The following is a 23,156-nucleotide window of genomic DNA, read 5'->3' as shown; positions in this document are numbered from 1 at the left end:
CTTCCCGGGTTGTAATCAATAGCATGTATATTCAAATCAATATTCAAATGGTTAAGCACTCCTGTCCAATCAAAAGAAATAGTCAAAACTTGTCTGTTCCTTTCAAGGAAAAAACTCTAAGTATGTGCGTACCCGGATGGTACTAAAACGGAATAAGGTATATTGTTATTAACAATGTTACACAATCCTGCCATATTACTTGGCAATATTAATTATAAAAAAAGAAACGTTGTTTCATTTTCATCTCCTTGAAACTTTAACTTTGCGTTAAATTTTTGTATTTTTTCAAATGATGATAAAATCAATGAAAATAAAACGTATCATTTTTTTACATTTAAGTTTTTTATGTATATATTACGGTTCAGAGTATTTAAAAATGTTACAGCTATTAGGATTACATATTCTTAACGTTTGATCAGAATTGGTCTCCCCTTGTTTAATCATACATGCATGTGCATATACACGTTTATAACATTGAAATGAATGAAATAAAAAACAAAGTATACAATAATTGTGATCGAAATAACCTCACTTGAATTGATATATTTTATATTATTAACCTTTTCCCTTATATAAGCGTGTTTCGACGGCTTTTTGCCCCCCCCCCATTTGTTGAGGCCTCAAACAGTAAAAAAATGCCATATTTAGGCCCCAAACACTGTTTTTCGTTTGAGAAATGTTGTTAAAAAAAGTGACCACTTTTTCGGCGCCGTCCCCCATCCAAATATTACATCAGGGGGGTTGCCAGAAGGGGGATGTGCCCCCTTCTGTTTAGGGGGTTTGAAGGGGGGGGCGGAGTCCCCCTCATCGCCAAGAAAGTTTTGGACATGTGACAGGCTAAAAATGGCCTCAGGTCGATCTTAGGGTAACTAGTAACCGGCTTTTCAATGAAAACGGCCATTTTTCGCAATATGCTCATGGGGTAAAAGGTTAAATAATATGACATTTCTTTTCTTCATAGCAATGCATTCTAAAACATGCATCTAAAACAATGAATTATAAATTTATGACCAGGATTTTAAGAACATTTGAATGTAGAGAAGATGCGCAGCTATATTTGCTACAAACACTTTGTTTACATTTACTCCTCTTACGACAAAATATTTCACAATCAGCATGTAATAAGCATCTTAAATGCTCTTAAATCATTGTTTACTGTTACAAAGCTAATGTTTGCCCTTTCTAAAGAAGGAACAAATGTTTTCATCTCAAGCCCTCAACTCCAAAAATCTCTCTTTCTGTTATAACTTGCAATATGTTGAAATGAAATCGTACATGTTATAACATAGTACTCCAAGTTCAGTTGTCAAATGAACTCTCTTTAAAATGAGATTAGGCGGCAGCTTATCAAATATATATAGAATGCGATAAAAATAATGATTTTTTCTTGCGAACATGTGCGGTGATATAAATTAATATTTAAATGTAAGTAATATTTATACAAAAGATTTTTACAATTATAAGGACTGATGTAATATATATGCAAGCCTGAGATTACTTAAAATCCTCATGTCTATACATAAATGTACACTATCATTTTTAATGTAATTTAGACATTCTTTTAAACAATTATGATTTTATATGTGTTATTTACGGTTCCGACTTATTATTAAAAGGTTAACGAGTAAATTCTCGAAATCACCTGCAATTAACTTCCCGGATGGTGACCTATTAAAGTTTTAAACATTTGAAAGCCAGTTAAAACACGCAATCTGGTAAGCATATTTTACCTTCATTTATCACTTATTTAAGGAATTTTCACATTTTCAGAAATAAAAGTAGCATTTGTGGAATATATCATAATTCAAAATGTTTGTAAAATTAACATAACATTAAAATCGAAAGAGGAAGTTTTTATTCTAAAAAACGTTGACATTAGGTAACGATGGTTTAATTACAAAGGTAAACATGTAATGTTGTTTTCTTTGTTTGTGTTCTTTTTGTGTTTATGTCTAAAGATAAAGGCAATAAAATATAAATTTAGTTATAAGTCGAATGAAAGTTGATATGTGATTGAGCTTAAATTTCTGTAAGTTATCCATCATTTGACAATGATGTCGGCATTACAAACGATTTCAAGTAAGTGTTAGTTTAAAACGAATATTGTTATCTTAAAAGTTCCATTTAATTTTGAATTTATTATGTGTTTTTAGTTTAAAGATTGAAAAAATCTAGCTAATGAAAACGATAGTTTGTTTGTTAATTATTTACTTTATCAATATGTTGATTATGTTTTTGTTACATTGTATGTATAGAAAAGTCGACGTAATAGGGAAAAGATGACGTCAAGGCAAGACATTCTGCTGGTGGTGGCGATTGATTTCGGAACAACGTATTCCGGATTTGCTATACAATTCCGCCACGAGTTCGATCCAAAGGACCCAACTAAAATCAGAGCTCCCCAAGCGTGGAATGGAGGGAAACAGGTAAAAGTCCAAAAACTATTAGTTTTTAAGGCACGAATAAAAATTTGGAAGTATATATGTGGGGTTATAATTTGTCACTGGGTAGTATGACATTTTGAATTACCTGTAAACTGAGTGGTACATTATACACACCGTATTACCGGCGGCAGTGATGGCAGATCACTGCAGTGATGGCAGATCACTGCAGTGATGGCAGATATCTGAAAATTACCGATCGATACAGGTAGGTTATAAATTTGGTTGGTTTAATTATATTACACAAATACGGCCCATTTCATTGCTATAAAACTATTGTCCATTGAATGGAGATACTGTAAGGTAATTTTGGACTCGTTTTTTCCTGTTTTAAGACTATTTTGAGCAGGTTAAAAGTGACAGCCTCGGAAAAATCCGTGAAAATGTCTGTTTTCTGTTCAAAATATCTCAAGTTTAAAGTAAATGGCAGGATTTCCTGTTATCAACATAGACGTTCATCCATTGGGGTCACGCAAGCCAAATATCTACCCCGTGAGTCTTTTCTTGAAAGTTTTACAGACGCTCAATCTTGTCCGGTTGAAGAAAAAATGCTGCCGTTGTAGGCAGATACATATTATAAATGCTGCCATCGATGGCAGAAATACCATGAAAGTGGCTAACATTCTGACAGAAAATCAAGTTCAATCTTTTATCAATTCCTCTTTTCTTTGCGTCCTTTAAGTCGGAATTGAGACGTAAAACTATCATTTCTAATATTTTCTCAAGATAGAAAAGTTATTAATGCGGTATGTGCATCGAAAGAAAATTTTTAGCAACATGCAGTTACAATACAAAAAGTGATGATTTAGTACGACAAAATTGAACTATAAATAGAGAAATGAACATGAAAAACTTCATTTTTCTACATTCATGCATGTGTGCTTGATCTGTTGTGTCTGTCAGTTACATGCATACAATACTATATGTATATGTATACAAACTACAACGCTATTACAAACATTAAAATTTAAAGAAATGAATCCACGTTGTCGTGTTTTTCAAGAACTTGATAATATAGGAAAATATTTGAACTGTCAATAATATTATCTTTCCATTTTACATTAACATACCTTGTTTTATGATACACTGATGCCAGTTGCGAGGTTAATAGTCGCCCCTTTATTACATCAATTTAATAACTTATAATCTGCGCCGATTAAGTAAATTTCAGCCTTTATTTGTCATAAAGCGATGAACATTATTACCTCGAGAAAATAATGTCATATGCTAGCAAATGAATATCCACTTACAGAAGTTACTTGCTGTAATATGCAATTGGCGTTATGTCTTAAAAAGGGAGTGCGCTGCTAAACTTAAGATGCATATAGTATTGTATGCATGTAACTGACAGACACAACAGATCAAGCACACATGCATGAATATAGAAAAATGAAGTTTTTCATGTTCATTTCTCTATTAATAGTGCAATTTTGTCGTACTAAATCATCATTTTTTGTATTGTAACTGCATGTTGCTAAAAACCTTTTTTCGATGCACATACCGCATTAATAACTTTTCTATCTTGAGAAAATATTAGAAATGATAGTTTTACGTCTCAATTCCGACTTAAAGGACGCAAAGAAAAGAGGAATTGATAAAAGATTGAACTTGATTTTCTGTCAGAATGTTAGCCACTTTCATGGTATTTCTGCCATCGACGGCAGCATTTATAATATGTATCTGCCTACAACGGCAGCATTTTTTCTTCAACCGGACAAGATTGAGCGTCTGTAAAACTTTCATGAAAAGACTCACGGGGTAGATATTTGGCTTGCGTGACCCCAATGGATGAACGTCTATGTTGATAACAGGAAAATCCTGCCATTTACTTTAAACTTGAGATATTTTGAAACAGAAAACAGACATTTTCACGGATTTTTCCGAGGCTGTCACTTTTAACCTGCTCAAAATAGTCTTAAAACAGGAAAAAACGAGTCCAAAATTACCTTACAGTATCTCCATTCAATGGACAATAGTTTTATAGCAATGAAATGGGCCGTATTTGTGTAATATAATTAAACCAACCAAATTTATAACCTACCTGTATCAATCGGTAATTTTCAGATATCTGCCATCACTGCAGTGATCTGCCATCACTGCCGCCGGTAATACGGTGTGTTACACTGATAAAGCGAGTGAATTGATTTAACATTTTGTCTATTGAATACATTATTGATTTTGGCAAACATGTATACCGTCATACGTTTTAAGTCATATGGCAAGCTAATATGACGACTTCTACGCTAATTGGCGGAGCATGTATTGATTATTTGTTTATTTTATTTGTTTTTACAAGTTTGATAGTACATAAGTAGTACATATGAAGTACATAAAATAAATAAAGTGTATTTATTCATAAATGTTAATTACTTAAAACCTTTATTTATTTTTTAGGTCCAGTATTGGTTCAAAAAGTCTAATAATTTAATGTAGTTATAATATTTGATATTTTATAAAATCATTTATTTATAACATTGGAATTTTCATAAAGTTTATTTATCAAAAATGTAAAATTATTTTTATTTTTTAAGTAAAATTTACTAATTCTAAAGTTTATTAATTATTGATTTCTTTATTTGGCTTAATATTAAAAGTTTTGTTATTTATATAAAATTCGATTATTGATAAAATTGATTTATTTGATTTATTGAACTATTTATGTAGTTTATCTAATGAAAAAAACAAACAGACAAAACTTTTCAAAGTTTTTTTTAATGAAAAACATTAATAGTATTCAAACTTGTCATATTTATCTTATTGCTCATTCTGGCTTTGGAAAATGGCTATAGGTGTCCGAGAAACTCAAAAACTATCACGAATGTTGTTAGAATATATCATGTACCGTCATATGAATAGCATTCCTTAAGTGTACTTATTCCTTAAAGGTGCTCTTGGGGTCCTTCATATTACCGAACTAACATGTTATTGTTGTTGTTGTTTTGCTGCAACTTTTATTTTAAGCCATAAAAAGAATTCAATTGACTTTGTATTCTTCATACACACAAACGTTACTTTATCAAACACGAAATTAAACATTTTGACCATAGAAATGTGTCTTCAATATATTTATAAACGAAAGCATATATAGATATTAAATAAATAGATTAGATTAAAATGTACGATCACGATTATATTTTGTCTTTGTTATACACTACACATAATAAATTGAATTAGAAAACGTAATAAACCTTAAAGAAAATATTCAAAAGCCTTCATGTTGAGCGATGATTTTGCGTATTTGCTAAAAACAAACATTATTCTTTAAATTTATGTACCTTGGTATGACCTTACTAAGATACAAACACATAATGTACTGACTACACACAGTTCAATTTAAATTCAAACTTTTTATATGGGGTATAAACCTATATTGTACAGAACCTGATGTCTTACAAGACACCAACATGCCTTTTACTGAAGGAGGATAAAACAATTGAAAGCTTTGGGTTTGAAGCCGAGGAGAAATATGCAGATCTATGCATGAATAAAGAAAACAAGAAGTTCTACTATTACAGGCAATTCAAGATGAAACTGCAAGAAGGACAGGTAGCTTCAATATCTTTGTAAAATTTATCAATTTTATATAGTACAGTGTAAGGGAGGTAACTGTGAGCATATTGAAAACGCTCCAAATATTTTCGAATGTAATTTTTTTAATTCATTATTTCATATATGATTCAATTATCTGATATGTCTCAACGTTTATATGATGTGTAATTCAACAAATAGGCAAATATATGTTCCCCGAATAAAGTTTTTCTCGTTCTATTGTTTTGTTTTTTTTTATAAAATAACATTTTATTGAAACTAAAATGAACTAATGCATATAAACATATTTATCTAATTTGCAGCTTGTATTTCAGAAATACAATACACTAACTGTATGTTCTTTATTGTACGACATGTAGGGGTTGAAAAAAGGATCATTGTTGGAGGATGAGACCCAGAAAACGATGCCAGCATTAGAGGTGTTTGCACTTTCTATACAATGTCTGAAAGACTGCCTGATGAAGCTTGTTGAATCGCAAGGAACAGGTTTCTTTCGATGTTTTAATCTTTTTTTACTGCCTTCGAAAAATGTACAAATCAGGTTTATATTGATTTAATTTAATATTTTTTTATTGCATATATGTAATAGAGATAGTTTGGCGCAATTTAAATATATATCCGAGCTACTGAGGTTCAAGTAAGTTCGGGATTGTTAAAATCATTTCAACAACAGCTATTAAGTTCAGTCAAATCTATATATTCATCAGGTTGATACTTCAAGATGGTACAAACAACACTCATCTGAGGGATGAGTGCAGTACATCAATTTTATATCTAATACTTTCTCTAACTATCACAACAGTGAGTGTTAACAACTTAAGAAATAAAGAACTTGACCACAAAACACTAATTTTCTACCAACTCTTCTTTACAACAAGAATTACACAATGACTTTTCCAACCATGAAATCACATGACATAAAAATAGCTTAAAATCAATGATCTGTGAACCAATCATTTGAATTCTTTGAATGCTGACAAATGTAAACATAAAAACCAGTATGGTAATTTCCCTTGAAAAGTATCAGAAAAGACCGGCGGATTTGTCTCCCTTTGCAAAATAATGAATTTCAACAGTAAAGCAAGTGTTTTGTCCCTTTGACCTGATCTTAAAAATAAGACATTTTACATATATAAATATACATCAATCCTTTTACATCAACATAATTACATACTGTACAATAGGGTTGGGCCAACAGTTTTTGCAACATTATCTTGTTGTGTGACAGTTGTCAAGTATTCCATGTCAGTTGTGCCAGATTTAACTATTTCTTACGGGATCATGGTTTGCAATACATGGTGTTAAATTTTGAAAACTACTTTTAAAAGCGGAAGACAGGGACAATGGTTATCTCGCAACTTTGATTCATTGAGTCTCATTAACGTACTCAATCAAAACTAGTCAACAGTATCAAACTTTTCATTTCTTTATGTCCTCATTTCTCGAATATAATGTTATGATTTACGGATTAAATATTTATAACATTAAGAACAGCTTTAACATGGCGCACAGCAAAGTGTGTAATATATCACAATTCCACCAGTTATAAGTGAAATAAAAATACTCATCACGTTAACAATTTTGATGGAGTGGATATAGTGCATTACAGAAATGCAAGCTTTTGTTTTGCATTTTAGGGGTCGGAATGGATGATATTTTATGGGTATTGACAGTTCCTGCTATTTGGGATGACAATGCAAAGGCGTTCATGAAGGAAGCGGCAAAATTGGTATTAACTATATTTACAAATTACAATAATTTGACATTATTATGTGTGTGTGTCTTATTTTATTAGATCCTTGGGTAATAATAAATAAAATATATGTAAATAGTGTTTTATAATTATCTTAAATGCCATTTTTTTTTATCTCTTTGCTGATATGTTGGAATTAGAAAGCAATGTGTCTTTCTGTAAAGTGAAAAGAATATAAGACAAAATGACTGTTACTATGATTGGTCTCTTGTGAAATATAAATATATACATTGAAAATTTCATCTTCTTATAATAAATCTAGATGTTACTTTATTCCGAATCACATCATTTGCATATATAAGTGTTGAATTCTAACATCATTTAGTGCATTTATCCAGGCGGGTATCTCAGAGAATCGTCTCAGCATTGCCCTTGAACCGGAAGTGGCTTCTTTATTTTGTCAGCACTTACCCGTTGAAAAGTTTTCGGAGGGAGGAAAGGCTGGGTTTGCCAATGCAAAACCAGGGACAACATACATGGTTGCAGATCTCGGAGGTAAGAAATTGTAATTTTTAATCTAAGTCGGGACAAAACCAAATAGATTAATCTGCATAAATGCTTAAATTTACGATTATATTTTTCGTTTGCAATTGACCTACGGAGTTAGCCAATTCATGTGAAAAGCAGAAATTAAAAGTTTTACAAATTTTACGTGAAAGAAAAGGGACATAAACGATAAATCTAAAATTCAAAATTTGTTATATTATGCTTTCAGGAGGAACGGCAGACATTACTGTTCACGAACGTCTTTCTGGAAATCGGATAAAAGAGGTTTACAAAGCTAGCGGCGGACCGTGGGGTGGAACGGCTGTTGACCATGCGTTCACTCAGTTAATAGTCAGTATAGTGGGAGGTCCCGTCTGGGGAAGATTTAAAAGAGAGCAGACATACGACCACTTAGAGCTGTTGAAAGATTTTGAATGCATTAAAAGGACCCTTGGCACAAAGACTGGCGAATGGTATAACATAAAGATTCCGGCAACTCTAAATGAAGTTTGTAAAGAGGTCCATGACCAATCATTTCAAGAGATGACCCAAGAGTCACCGATAGCAGATCAAATCGCCTTTGTTAGTGATAAAATGAGAATGAAGGTAGGTCTGGTTGAAAAACTATTTAAGAAAGTCATTGACAATATCGTTGAGCACATGAAGAGAATCATTACAACGACTGATGCCGGAAGAAAGATCTCCCTTATTTTGATGGTAGGTGGATTTTCAGAGTCGCCATTTGTACAACAAGTAATGAAAGCAGAGTTTACAGACAAGTCAAAGGTGAAGGTTCTGATTCCACAACAAGCGGGTATTGCTGTATTGAATGGTGCTGTTTTGTATGGTCGCATGCCGGAAGTTGTAACAACCAGGGTTGTAAGATATACTTATGGTGTCAGGGTAAGAAGAAAATTTCAACCTGGAAAAGATCCAGAAAGTAAGAAGAAACAAAATAAGCCCGAGTATTGTTATGATGCATTCAAGCCTTTTATGAAGGAAGGTACGTCAGTTGAAAGGGGTCACAAAGTTATTCAGTCATACTCAACAAGCCGTCCATTTCAGGAAGATATGGATGTGTACGTTTACACAGCAGCAGGATTTGTACCAGAGTTTGTGACGGATAATGGTTGTCATCTGTTAGGAATTTTAAAGGTGAAGGTACCAGATCCATCGGAAAAAGAGAGAAATCTTGTTGTCCTCTTCCGATTTGGAAGTACAACCCTTGCTATGCTTGCTATAGAAGAAGACAGCAAAAAGGTATGCGCTACGGTGTTTGGACTTCCAGAGTAAATCGTGAAAATAATTCATTCCAGTTTTGTTTAGCTATATTCAGCAAAATAATATTTACAGTCCTTTTAACATTTGTTTGGAATCGTTTTGGCTTGGATCAGTCTTATAAAGTTATTTCAAAACAAACAGTTATTTATTAATTTTATACTACATAAGCTCACTTTAGAATATTTTTGTTTTACAGAAAATTAATCCTTTTTAAACGTTGGTGGGAAATAATTTGAATTCAGAAGAGTAAAATCACTATTTTTTGCACATGCACTTATGCATAAATTGGAGTTTTGAATTACGTTATAAATATTATAGATATTCTAAATATAATTTGTATAATGTTTTTCTTTTATACCGTACACTCTGATATGAAGGCGAGTAAGGTACTGTTTTGTATTCACGTATAAAAATCATTATTCACATATCATGAACTAATGGGCAAACTAAATTATCAATATTGCTACGTGTTGTGCGATAGTAAGTTTAAAGGAAGACACAGGCAAAATTTTCATTTCTTAGTTTTGATTTTTTCGTTCATTATTCTGTACATGGGCTCAAAATGAATACAATAAACAATCAAAGGAACAAAACGTTTCTCCATATAAGAATAAAATAGTGTTTTCCTAAGCTAAGAGCGCTAAGATTTCACAATAGTTGTCACTGTGTACCCTGGAAACGTTAAAGAACATGTCAAATCAATTACTTAGACTTGTTTCAATTATACAATATCCACAATACCTATTATTGTAACTTACAGGATTTGTTCAAATCACATGACATGTTTTTAAACTATTCGCCGATTCTGTTGGCGTCTAAATTTTGTTCAACATATAAAGATATATTTAAGCTCTAAACCCAAAATATATAGAATTTATACATAAATTCAAGCTGGGACTTTAAGAAATGTCATTTTAGTGTGATTTCAGTACACAAGATCATTTTTATATATTTGTCATTATTTTGCCTAAGTATCCCTTCAAGATGTGCAATTCTCTAGATTTAATGAGACCATGACAAATGATATGAAGCCGTATTTACGTTACTGTTTAAGATTTCTTGTCATTTCAAGTTCCTATTGTACTTTCCCTGTCCAATATTTTTTTGAAAAGTTGTAAAGAAAAGCCAAACCAAGATCACAGATATGTTTATATAACTGTTTGATTGCATTTGTTACTTTCGGTACCTTAATTAAGTACATAAAACATCTTTATTCAATAGAAGTTTTATAAAAATATATATAATTTTATTCTCTAATCAAGTTTGTGCATTACACTTATATATTTTTCTATATACAATTAGACATGATAACTGATTATTCACTTATAATGTCATTTAATAGTAAACACTTTGTTCATAACGACAATATGTATAATGTACTGTTTAGTGCACAATTGTAATGCTAATTTTCATAAATTGCCGTAACAACTCAATGTTTAACGTCTGTAACAAAAGTACTAATCTAAAAATGAAGAAAATGTGAAATGTCAATGAAAAGTTAACATGATTTTTATTTATAGGAGTACAACTATTACACAGTAATGCAATAAATATAAAAAATACACGGAAAATCGTATTTCTTATTTTATCCCCTTGGTGCCACCCTTTTGTCTTGTAAAGTCTTGCTGTTTCCCTTTTTGCTGAAACATGAAATTCTTAAATAATTAATTCAATTAAATTGCTTTGAGAAGAAAAGTTGGAAAATAATTCATTAAACTTCCGACTTGCAGCGGTTTAAAATAACAAGTTGGTGTATAATTATTACAATTTATGTACACGATGGGTAATTAACACTTGGTACGATAAGTATTGTAATTCTGAATCATTGCTCAACCAATTGTCTGTTTCTAATTTAGTTCGTTCAATTCAAATTGAAATTCAGTTTCTCTTTATCGATACACTGTTTCCCTATTAAATGTTTCTCTTTTTTGCAATCTCTAAAAAATCAAGTTCAAATAATGATGACTATACAAAAGGAAGCTCCAATGCCTATGCCGTAGCTAATACATTTGTCTTTGAAATATGCGCTACAAGTCTCAAACAATTTTCTTAACCGTGGACGTTAATACTCCAATCTGCAAAAAAATTTTGTAAAGTACCAAAATGCATGTTATAAATTTTACAGGAAACAATTACAAGCCTTTGTAGATCATACATATAATCAATTGAGAAAATGTTATTTTTATGATAACATAATAAAAAGTTGGCACAGCCATTAAACAGTCTTGCCATACGATGTCTTAGAATAAACAAATGGAAATTGTTTCCATTTTCGTCCCACAGGTGACACCTCTTCCTTGTCAACACTTGTTCACACAAAATAATACTTTAAAAGGAAACGTGCTGTTTGTTGTTCTGCTAAAACAGGAAGTTTTGAATAATTGATTCAATTATGTTGCTTTTGGGACAAAAATATTATTTTAAGCTATAGAATAAGATAAAGGTCGGCCAATAATTCATTTTATATTATTACTGCGACGATCAAGAATGACACTTTTCTTATCTAATTACCAGAATTCATTTAGATATGAGGTTTTGGTATAATCAGTAATAAATATTCAGTGCAATTTAAACATAGTTTGGGGTAAACCATAGGCATCGTGCTCTCGTTTTATTGCTCTTGAACGTCTGATTTTGTTGCTTATTTTAGTTCAGTTGATTGACTTTGATTTTCAGTTTATTTTCTTTATAAGTATACAATCTTATCCGAATCACGTGTTTCTAAATCATTGCAATACCCATTTGTCTTTCGTGCACTGTTAAATCAATGAATACGTCCAACTTTAACTTGTCAGTGATATCATATGTATTGTCGCTCTAGGTTTTGTAATAGCAAATTGTTCCGCTTTAAGACACATAATGTCTCAAAAATGAAAAGCATCTGTCTTTGCATAAAACGTGAAACCAGCTAATAACGTTTAAATAATGATTTTAGATCACGCTAGATGCCTGAAGAATGCAGCGATGAATATGGAAATATTGCATTCCCACATTTTACTAACACCCTTGATTTTTTCAATTAGACAAACATATATATGAGCAAACTCCGTGGACCAAAGTGTTTTAAATATATGCAAAAAAGTTTAATGATATCATTGTTTTCATCAGTTGATATTTTTTTCGGCAAATTTGTCGGAAATAAATGTGCAATGAATTAGCGTTGACCTTTTACACTTGTTACAGTGATATATTGCAAAGAATTCGAAGATATACTCCCGCAAATAAATTAATACTCACATAACAGCAGTTCCTTAAAAATGTAGAACAAAGACAAATAAGGATATTTTCAATATAAAACGCGACAAGCATTATGTGAAACATTACGCAAGTAAGTCATTGAAAAAATAAAACGTTATCATGTCAATGTCAAATGAATATATCAAAATCTATATCGTTCAGGGTTTCAAAGTATTTATCATTTTCTTCTATCATTCACATTTCATTAAGATAAGTAAACACACACTTTAGTAAAATAGCTTATTAATCAAATCCTGTCACTAAACAATCAGACGGACATTTTGCAATAATGGAAAAATTAGTCTGAGTTTGACATAGCTGACATTGCATATCTATTAGAAGAGAATTTCTATAAAGAAAAAAACTATGCACTAAATAAACAGAACTAGCTTAAATAGCAGGCATTTATATTAGGAATAATCATTTCGTTAAGTAACTTCAAAGGAGATGCACAATGGAGATGCACAATGACGTTAGATATTGTCGTATCTTTGACGTTTTGAGACGCAAATGCAAAAATTAAAAGCGAAGCGTCAATATGAATCTTTTACAATCCACATTTTCTAACTGTTGCATTATCGCATTGTTGCATTTTCGCTTTATTCATTTTCGCTTTGGTTTGTAATGCATGCGCCATCAATTAGAAAAACGAGCCTGTTCTTTAAAACCCAACAATAATAAAACTTTTTTTAAAAACTTTATTATTTTTTAAAATGCCGTTTTGTAAATTTTCCTTATTAATATTTTTACTGGATAGTACCTTTTATTTTTTCTAGCAGATATGGTTTCATAGTAGGGTTAAAAGGTTTTGATTCAGGTTTTCTTATTGTAGATGATTGTTCTACTGTAAATCACGTATTAATATAATCTTGATATAGAAAATAGTTCATCGTAAGTATGGTACAATGTCGATAACAATTACGGCATTATTTAAAATATTTTTAATTAAAAACATCTTTTTCATCACCAAGCTTATTTTTTTATCCTTATCATACGTATCCTGTTTCATTTATATCCTCAGTACAAATCCCAAATGAGACATCCTCACTTAGTTATACTTCTTGTACTTTTGATTTCCCCCGGGGATATTGTTTTTGTAAGTCACCTTATTCATAAAAAAGACATTATTATGCTATTTACGCAACAGATATTTGTGAAAGAAAAAGGCAGTATGCAGTTACATAAGATATGCTTGGTTATCTTTTTCCTAATGACACACAGCTTGAAAAGGCTTTGTTCTTTACTACTCTATCATACTTTTTAACCCTTCTGTCTGCCTGTCTTTTCTACCCTTGCGACCAGTGCGAATGAAAATCAGCCGCCGTCCGATCATGTTCTGCACTGTTCGCTATCTAGTCAGTAATATCTTAATATTTTGTAAAAATGACTTAATAACAAAACTAAAATTATGCTTGGATAAATATGTGACGCAAGACAACAATAATAAGAATATATATTAGGAATCAAAAATGAATTAAATTTATTATTTTTTCGTTACAGTTAATGAGGTTTTCTGAAGGAATAAATGAAGAACCTTTGGACGAAGTACATAATCTTCGGTCTTTTGTATCTTTTTATAAATAAGACATTGCTATGTGGCATTATGCGTTCGTCAATTGGTATAATTACTGAGGAAAATAAACAATAATCAAGTTAAGGCAGTGTTGCCTTGGCAATGCTGATTACTAGGAGATTGCAAACTGAATTATTTCTAATGACATAAGAATTTTTTTCCTAAATATTTGATATAATTACTTGAGTAATGACTGATACTGGCAATTATTTTCTTGGAAATGTACTCTAAGGAATGACTCTCATTCAAGGCCTATTATGCCTCGAAATTGGTAAAGGCTGATTCTGATTAATTTTCTTCTTTGAGATGCACTCTAAGAATATCTCTTTTTAAAAGTTAGTTAAAGTTTATTACATTTTACCCTTCAATAACAATTAAAAGAACGGTTAAGAGAAACATCTTACCAATGAAATGTATGAGGCGTTACAATGTTTGTTTGGATGTTTTCATATTCATCCATCTACTAAATTATCACTGGCGTTACATTGCTTGGTTTTATCTGAGCACTGATTCATGTGATCATATCTATGAATGAAAACATTGAATGTTTATGGCACATTAAGTCTCAAAGATTGCAGCGATATCACTTTTGTTGAAAATCTACTTAAAAGCCCATTAGGATTTAAAAGTACATTTTTTAATATCTCTCAAATGATGTTATCTTAATGTTTTCTTTTTAATATTTAATATTTCTGTTTTCTTCATGTTTAAATAAAACATCTAACATTGGTTTTAGTTTTATCTTTTTTATTAAACATTCAATATTATCTTGATGTGTTTTTTTTTTCATAAATATCTAATATTGTTGTCACCTTTATGTTTTTATCGGTTTTCAATAGTGCTACTAATTTAGCATTGCCGCTATCTTTCTATTTTTATCAAATTCTTAATATTGCTGTGACCTTAGCTTTTTTTCAGTTAATAATATTGTTCCTATCTTGGTGTTTTTTTTTGTTTGTTTGTTTTTCTTTTTCAAAAATTTAATATTGCTATCAAACATTTAATATTTCTGTTTGAATTTAATTGGAAAGATTGTTCAAATGAGTGTGGTATCCCTTCAAGTCGCTCTTGAAATCTAAAAAAAAACGTTTTAAATATTTTCTTTTTAGGCATTTTTCTCGCAAGAGATCCTTAAATTTATCTTTACATACAATTTGTCAAGATAATTGAATTATGAATCGGAATAATAGGAAAGCCCTAGACACATCAATGTGAAAATTGACAAGAAATATATATAAATGACATCTTTAAGAACTAAAGAAAATTGTTTTGGGGCGTAAAACATAACTAATCTCTTTTGACAATATAAACAGCTAGCGATTTATATTTCAAACAGAACCCGTGGCAAAGTATCAATCAATGCTACCACGAATTGACAATGCATTCACAAGTATGATTAACAATCTTCCTATGTTTCTGGATTTCCTTAAAAACGAAATGTGAGAGGTAGAACATATTCCTCCTTATCACACACCCGTACCGATTTTGCGACTCCATAAAAATGGTATTGCACGGTCGTGCATATATTTTGATGTGACGTCATTAGCGTTATACAAACATAATGTAAAAACCTGCTAAATGTTAGCGTTATACTATAGGCGCGTCAGTGAAAAATGACTCTTTTTTCACTTTAAACGGTCTTTATTTTGGGTGTGTGATAAATAGAATATTAAATTTGCGAAAGTTTATTTTTGAATTTATTGAACTCGTTGAATAAAATAATATTTTGCCAGAGGCTCGCATAATGTTTTTTTCAACTCGTGCAATAAATTCAGTATTGAACTTACACTCTTTCAATATCCTCTATTTAAGACGAGTGAAGAAGAAACAAAAAAAAACAAAATGATTACAAATCAGACGGACAAAAGTCATGTTCAAGGAAAGCAATGCACTTATGTCGTATTTATAACCCAACTGTAAGCAACGTGTTTCTAAAATACATTTTCGGTATAAATTAAAAAAGCGTTGAAAATCTTATTTTTATACAAGACTAAATAAGATTTAACACACAAGAAGTGTCACGGTCACGTGACATGCGTGTATTACAATGATGAGAAGAAATGATTTTTTTGTTTTTAAAACTCCTAAAACTTAAAATTTTCCCTTTTTTAATATTGCCAAATTTAATTTCTCGGCAAAAATTTAAATTTAATTTTAAATTTCCAAAACCCTATATGCTTCCATAGCTCAGTATTTTCAAGTGCCAAAGTTAGTAAACAGGAGATCGAGAGTTTGATCCCCTCTGGAGTCGTTTTACGTTAATTAAAGTTTATTTCATGGAAAATATGTATTTTAACACCACCACCAACATAATATGTCTGGAGTTGTATAAAATACTCGTACCTTTGGTACATGTACATGTAATAAATCATAATCAGTAGCTGAGCGAAAACTTATTTAAAGATATAGCGGATCTTTAAATTACGATCATATAAAGGTTTTATTTTTATATTCTTTGGGCTTAGACCAATTTGCACTGTTTTCAAATATAAATTTAATCAAGCAAATGACACAACAATTACTGTTCCAATAATTGGCTGACAAAAAGCGTTCACTGCTTGCTTTAAACATATCGGCTCCATAGCTCAGTGGTTAGAGCGCCTGTCTAGTAAACAGGAGGTCGAGGGTTCGATCCCCTCTGGAGCCTTTTGCTTTGATTGTTAATATATTTTTATTTCTTAAGTTAAGAAATATTTTTCTTTGGTAAAAATACGCATTATTAAATGAATAAAACATTGTTGGTAGTATAAACCTTTGATCTTTGATATATTACTAAGATACTGTTATTAGCTGATAAAAATAATGATAATAATAATAATAATATTAATAATAATTATAATAATAATATTAATAACACGAGTATTGCACACAAAGTATAAGCATGATATCACATTAAACACAGCTACCTCTATCGGAAGAGATAGTAAAAAGGTTTTTGTTCAATTGTCATTGATTGTCAAAGACACTAATTCTTACAATACATAATCTTTGCAGACAAATAACAAGTTGATTTTATATACTGTTTATAATGTTAACAAGTTTCACGGCCTCATTTCATAAAGTTTGTATTCGTTAGTTATTAACACATGACTTGCTTTTACTTTGTTGTCAATAAGAAGTAGTTGATGAGTTTCATTATGTTTTATTGTAGTTATTTTACACATGAAAGATACAGGTATATATAAGTAATTCATGTTACATTTATATTTTAGACTCTAATGTGTACCATTATGTATATAAATGTAATAGAAATACTTTGCTTAAAAGGCTTTATTTGTTACAGGCCAAGTATACCTCAGAAATGTCTTTAATTGGATTTCTCAAAAGCTTTTTATTTTTGAGTTAGAGTTTCAAAAATGTTACTCATTGGGCAATTACCTGAACCATCCTTTTCTTCTTTTGCCTTTTAACAATTAACACAGTTATAGTGGTTAAGAGTTTTTTATGCAAGTTAAAATACTACTTTGTTAACATTTTTTTGCTCTTTTTATGACAAACAATTTCGAATTTAATGCTACTTTTTCAGGGAAAGTATTTATCATGTTTTAAAACAATTATTTCAACAAGATAAAACAACTTACAATTGCGTTTTCTAAAGAAGAGAAAAAAAATCTTTCTGAAGCATAAAGTGCCTTAAAAGCAATAATGTTGAAAGTTCATTGCGTCACCATACTTATTCACTTCTTTGCCCTGTTTGCATTATTATTTGTTATATTGTTTGGTCACTCTAATGCCATCAAGGGCCAGGATTTTTATTAAAAGATAAAAAGAAATGAATAAAATGAATAAATAAGGTTTCGTCAGCTTTGTTTGTCGTCGTTCAAACAATTGTGAAAACTTTCCATTCAGAACAATAGAAGTGATTCTTTGAAATATTTGTCTTAGAAAAGGGACAAATCAGTTGTTTTTAAACAAATGAATTCAACTGATAGTTGTGCTATATTTGCAGAAGAATATAACGAACAGATTAAACCGTTATCATGTATATATAAAAGTATAAGAAAGCAGAACAAGCGAATTGAATCAAGCGATTTTGAATTTACATACATTTGTACTTTTATATTAAGCACAGAATATTATGTAAAATTGCAGATAATACACATCATTAAACGTTCGAATAATGGACTATCTTTGATGAATTCCTACCAAACTACACAACAAGGTGATGGTGTGTTTTCAGCATTTGAATTTCAACGACTGAAAAAAAAAAGCTTAGCAGAGCGAGGTTTCGATCCTCGGACCTCTGGGTTATGGGCCCAGCACGCTTCCACTGCGCCACTCTGCTGTCATTCCTTTTCTTTTTTTCTTCTCTTTTTTTGTCTTCTGTTTAATACTTTGCCGTTATCTTTTGTTTAATATGTTTTAAGACCACTGTTTATGTAAATGTTTATGACATAATATGTATTGCTGTCATTTATCTCGAATTAATAGAGCAAATGTATTTTGTAACAGTTTATGTATCGAAACGGCTAGACATAAGTGGATTCGATGTATTTTGAAATGGTATGAGACGCAAGAAAAACCTGAATTATATCAAATCTGACAAGAAAATAATATACTCTTTGTCCGTAAACATGATGTAGTTTTTTGTATGGCTCTTTTGTAGACATAAAATTGTCTAAAACATGTCATTTTTCCAGTTACAAAATTACTAAATATATTGTATGACGCAAGAAAATGTAGACATTTTGACTGATAATCTTTGATATCACGTAATACAGACATATTTGACTGATCCGTTGACGTTATATTTATAAATTATGTTGCATGATGCAAAAAATTACATCTGGTCAAAATAACCGGAATTTAGGAAGTAATATAAATTATGTTAATAAAACCACTTTCGATGACTACAATGTAAATAATTACTTTATTTAGTTATAATGAAATAGTGTAAGGAAAATAAAAAAACGTTAGAATGTATGCAATGATTCGCACACTGGCTGTAAAGCAAGATGATTTTAAAAAAGAAAAAAAAATAACAAAAGAAATACTGCAGATGACAACATTCATGAAAGACAACTGTGCTATAATAACAAACAACGCCAAAATTATATTTTACTTGCTGTTATGCAAAAAGTATCGAAATCTTTGATGCCCGATGTCGCGCAATAATCACACAGGCGTAAGCAGGCCGACGGTCTATACGTTTATTTTTAAAAAAAAAACTTGCTTGTGACTGTTTTATAGACAATGTTTGACAATTGGCATACATCTTCAATAAAACAATTATTTCGGTGTATGTACTTGAATATTTTAACAATAATCATTTTCTTCAGAATAAATGCTTAACATTCAGCTAAATCGGCAAATTTTGCATCTTTCGTTGGGCATTTTGAAAAAAAAACCTTCGATGTTCCAGAAGTATTAAATTCTAGTAAATAAATGCTTTTAAAATTTGTTTTTTGTTCATTGTTTCATATCTAACATGGCTACAATTGACATTAAACTGATATGAAATGGCCGATTTCTGGGAAAACTAGATCAAATTGTCCGAAGTCTTTCCCGAAACGGATACTACTACAAATTTAAAACTATTGTAATCATACAAATTTAATATATATGATAAAGGTCCAATAACTTGTCCCATATTCTAATTTTAACACAATTCAATGATTTGCTGTAGGAAACTTTCGCTATCAATGTGAATAACATGATTTAAAGCGAATAAAACAGTTCGGCCGTTTTTCAAAATGGCGGACAAATCCTGTTGGTATGTAATCTAGTTCAGTACTTTTTTAACTTATAAAGTACGTATGTGTAACCAAATTAGATCTACATTAACTTATATATCAAAATGTTTCAGCACAGCAAGCCATTCAAACTAAAATGACAATTTAAACTAACAATAGAATTCCAAACTTTACCCGCTTGCCAGACCTAAGTTTTACGAAAAAAACCTTTTAGTCCAAATATTTACAGAAATATGGTGTCTAATTTCTGGCATTTCGTTATTTCATTTTTTTGCGGTTGAAAGGGTAATCGGGAAAATGTTGTCTATTACGAAAATTATTATATCTATATATAAAGAAAGAAAAAATCACAGGTACAAAAAACATACCTTTTTATGGCAATATAACCGGCGGTGATGTCCTCAGGGAACACAGCAAGCTGATGCAACCCCAATAATAGGCCTTTTAGGAGATCTTATGGCAATAATACTGGCAGTCATAGCTTCAGGAAACATGGTAAAGCTGATACAACAGACGGTGATAGGACGTTAAGAGGGATCTAATGGCAATAAAACCGAAACCATTTACGCTGACACAACCCAATGTGATAGGTTTTTCAGAGGTTTCTTATGGCAATAAAACCGGCGGTCATAACCTCAGGAAACACAGTCAAGCTGACACAAATAACGTTGATAGGCTTTCTAGAGGGTTCTCGTGGTAATAAAACCAGCGGGCATAGCCTCAGGGAACACAAGCTGACAAAAGCCACGGTGATAGGCCTGTTAGGTGTTGTCATAGCATCAGGGAACACAGTTAAGCTGAGACAATTACGATAACAGGATTTTTAGAGTGTTCTTATGGCAATTAAACCGACGGTCATAGCATCAGGGAACACAGTGAAGCTTACACAACCCACGGAAAGAGGCCTATAACAATAATACTGACAAGGATAGCCTCAAAGAACAAAGCTTAGGTGACCCCACGCATGGTGATAGCGTTTTAAAGGATTCTCAAGCCAAACAGCATGCGATGAAGGCCTTAGGGTACACAGTCAAGCTGACATAACCTGCAGGGTCAGAACTTTTAGAGGGTTCTCTGCCATAGAAACCGACGGTGGATCAAGCTGACATAACCCACGGAAAAAGGTCTTTTATGACAATAAAACTGGCGATTATAGCCTCAGGGAACATAGTCAAGGTGATACAGCCCTCGGTGATAGGCCTTATAGAGGGTTCTTATAACAATAAAACCTGCGTTGATAGCATCAGGAAACACACTCAAGCCGACAGTCCTTTTAGAGGGTTCTTATGGTAATAAAACGGACTGTCAAAGAATCAAGGAACACAGTAAAGCTTACACCATCCACGGTAATAGGTCTTATATAGGGATGATATTCTCGGAGAGAACAGTCAAGCTGACACAACCAACGGTGATAGCTCTTTTAGAGGGGACTTATGACATTAAAACTGGCGATCAGAAAATACAGTGAAGGTGTCACAACCCACCGTGATAGACCTTCTAGGGGGGTCTAATAGCAATAGAACCGCCGACCATAGCCTTAGGGAACAGAGTCAAGCTGTCGCAACCCACAGGGAAATGTCTTCTAGAGGATTCTCATTGCAATAAAACCGGTGGTGATAGTCTCAGGAAACAGAGTCATGCTGAAATAACCCACGGTGATAGGCCTTTTAGAGGGTTCTTATGCCATTTTAACCGGCGATCATAGTCTCAAGGAACACAGTCAAGCTGACACAATCCAAGATGATAGGCCTTTTAGAGGGTTCTTATTACAATAAAGCCGGCAATCATAGCCTCATAGAAAACACAGTCATGCTGACACAGCTGACACAACCCACGGTGAAAAGACTTTAAGAGGGTTTATATGGTGATAAAACCGGCGTTCATACCCTCTGGAAACACTGTCAAGCTGACACAACCTGCGGTAATAGGCATAATAGAGGGTTCTTATGGCAATAAAACCGGCGGTGATAGCCTCAGGGTACACAGTATAGCTGAAACAACTCGGGGTGGTCGGCCTTTTGGAGGGTTCTTATTGGAATGAAAAAGGCAGGGAAAGCTTAAGGGAACACAGTCAAACTGACACATCCAACGGTGATAGGCCTGTTTGATGGTTCATATGGCAATAAATCCGGCGGTGATAGGCCTTTTAGAGGGTCCTCATGGCAAATTAAACCGGAGCCTCCAGGAACACAGTCAAGCTGACACAACCCACGGTGAGATGCCTTTTAGAGGGTAATTATGGCAATAAAACCGCCGTTGATAGCCTCAGGGAACACAGTCAAGATTACACAACCTACGGCGATAGGCCTTTTAGAGGGTTCTTATTACAATAAAACCGGCGGTCATACCCTCATAGAAAACGCATTCATGCTGACACTACTCAAGTTAATATGCCTTTTATAGTGATCTTATGGCAATAAAACCGGCGGACTTTTGCTTAAGTGACGACATTCTGCCTTATATTGTGCAAAGAAGACCCCATAAACTGATAAAAATCGAATATGCAAAGGAATAAAACAAATGAATATAAGGCCCAAAGCCCTAGCGCAAGCTATATGTCCGCGTGATTTCAGATTGTAATGGTCTTGTTTTGTTACGTTTCTATAATTATATAAAGTGTATCATTTTCTCAAAAACTACTTGTCTGATTCCTTTGAAAAGTCGTTGTTTGTATCAGTTTGGAGGGTCTCCCTTGTACGATATCAGACACATAGCTGACATAAAGCCTCAAGCTAATAAAGTGTTCTGTTTAATTATCGGCAGATTTTTTTTTGTAGGGAAAGATATCTTGGTCTACATAAACATGTTTTTTTACATACTGTTCTGTAGTACATTAGCAAAATTAGTTTCTTAATAGTAATACTTTGATACCATGCTTGCTATACGTGATATATAAATGATCGAATGAATCACAGTGTCACAACTGTGGCGACGAATAGATCGAATACGAAAAACCACCCTTACATCTGGAGAATGCAACGACAAAACTGGTCCATATACATGTTTTCAAGTCTCCTTTGTTATTATTATGTCATCTCTATCTCAAATGAGCCTCAAGAAGAAATATGTCCGCTTTGATTACCGGTTCAAGAAATGCCAGGGAAGACAAGCACATGCAATTCCACTTAGCGTTTTATAGAATA

At 32.1% G+C, this 23,156-nt stretch overlaps 1 protein-coding gene and 2 non-coding genes across 7 annotated transcripts; 2 read left to right on the top strand and 1 right to left on the bottom strand.

Moving 5' to 3' along the window:
* Positions 1-36: 36 nt before the first annotated feature.
* Positions 37-10,025, top strand: LOC132754919 (heat shock 70 kDa protein 12A-like). 5 transcript variants are annotated; one of them, XM_060745666.1, is made up of 7 exons: positions 37-157; positions 2,256-2,426; positions 5,820-5,987; positions 6,350-6,476; positions 7,628-7,719; positions 8,082-8,238; positions 8,459-10,025. In XM_060745666.1, exons 1-7 carry the CDS (start codon positions 137-139, stop codon positions 9,520-9,522), a joined length of 1,800 nt encoding a protein of 599 aa, XP_060601649.1. In that variant the 5' UTR covers positions 37-136; the 3' UTR covers positions 9,523-10,025. The 5 variants fall into 5 exon arrangements, with proteins under 5 accessions (XP_060601649.1, XP_060601653.1, XP_060601654.1 ...); XM_060745670.1 differs by lacking the exon at positions 37-157 and adding an exon at positions 1,612-1,715 and having other exon boundaries at positions 8,459-10,024; XM_060745671.1 differs by lacking the exon at positions 37-157 and adding an exon at positions 1,860-1,879 and having other exon boundaries at positions 8,459-10,024.
* Positions 10,026-16,894: 6,869 nt separating this feature from the next.
* Positions 16,895-16,967, top strand: Trnat-agu (transfer RNA threonine (anticodon AGU)). The gene has a single exon. It is a non-coding gene; the product is annotated as a tRNA-Thr (tRNA).
* Positions 16,968-18,533: 1,566 nt separating this feature from the next.
* On the bottom strand, positions 18,534-18,605 carry Trnam-cau (transfer RNA methionine (anticodon CAU)). Its single transcript has one exon. It is a non-coding gene; the product is annotated as a tRNA-Met (tRNA).
* Positions 18,606-23,156: the final 4,551 nt, after the last annotated feature.

Source organism: Ruditapes philippinarum, unplaced genomic scaffold (genome assembly GCF_026571515.1).
Source record: "Ruditapes philippinarum isolate M1 unplaced genomic scaffold, ASM2657151v2 ctg1197_1_1_1_1, whole genome shotgun sequence".
NCBI lineage: Eukaryota > Metazoa > Mollusca > Bivalvia > Venerida > Veneridae > Ruditapes > Ruditapes philippinarum.
Note: the sequence above shows the minus strand (reverse complement) of the source record. Positions and strands in the feature narration are given on the sequence as shown.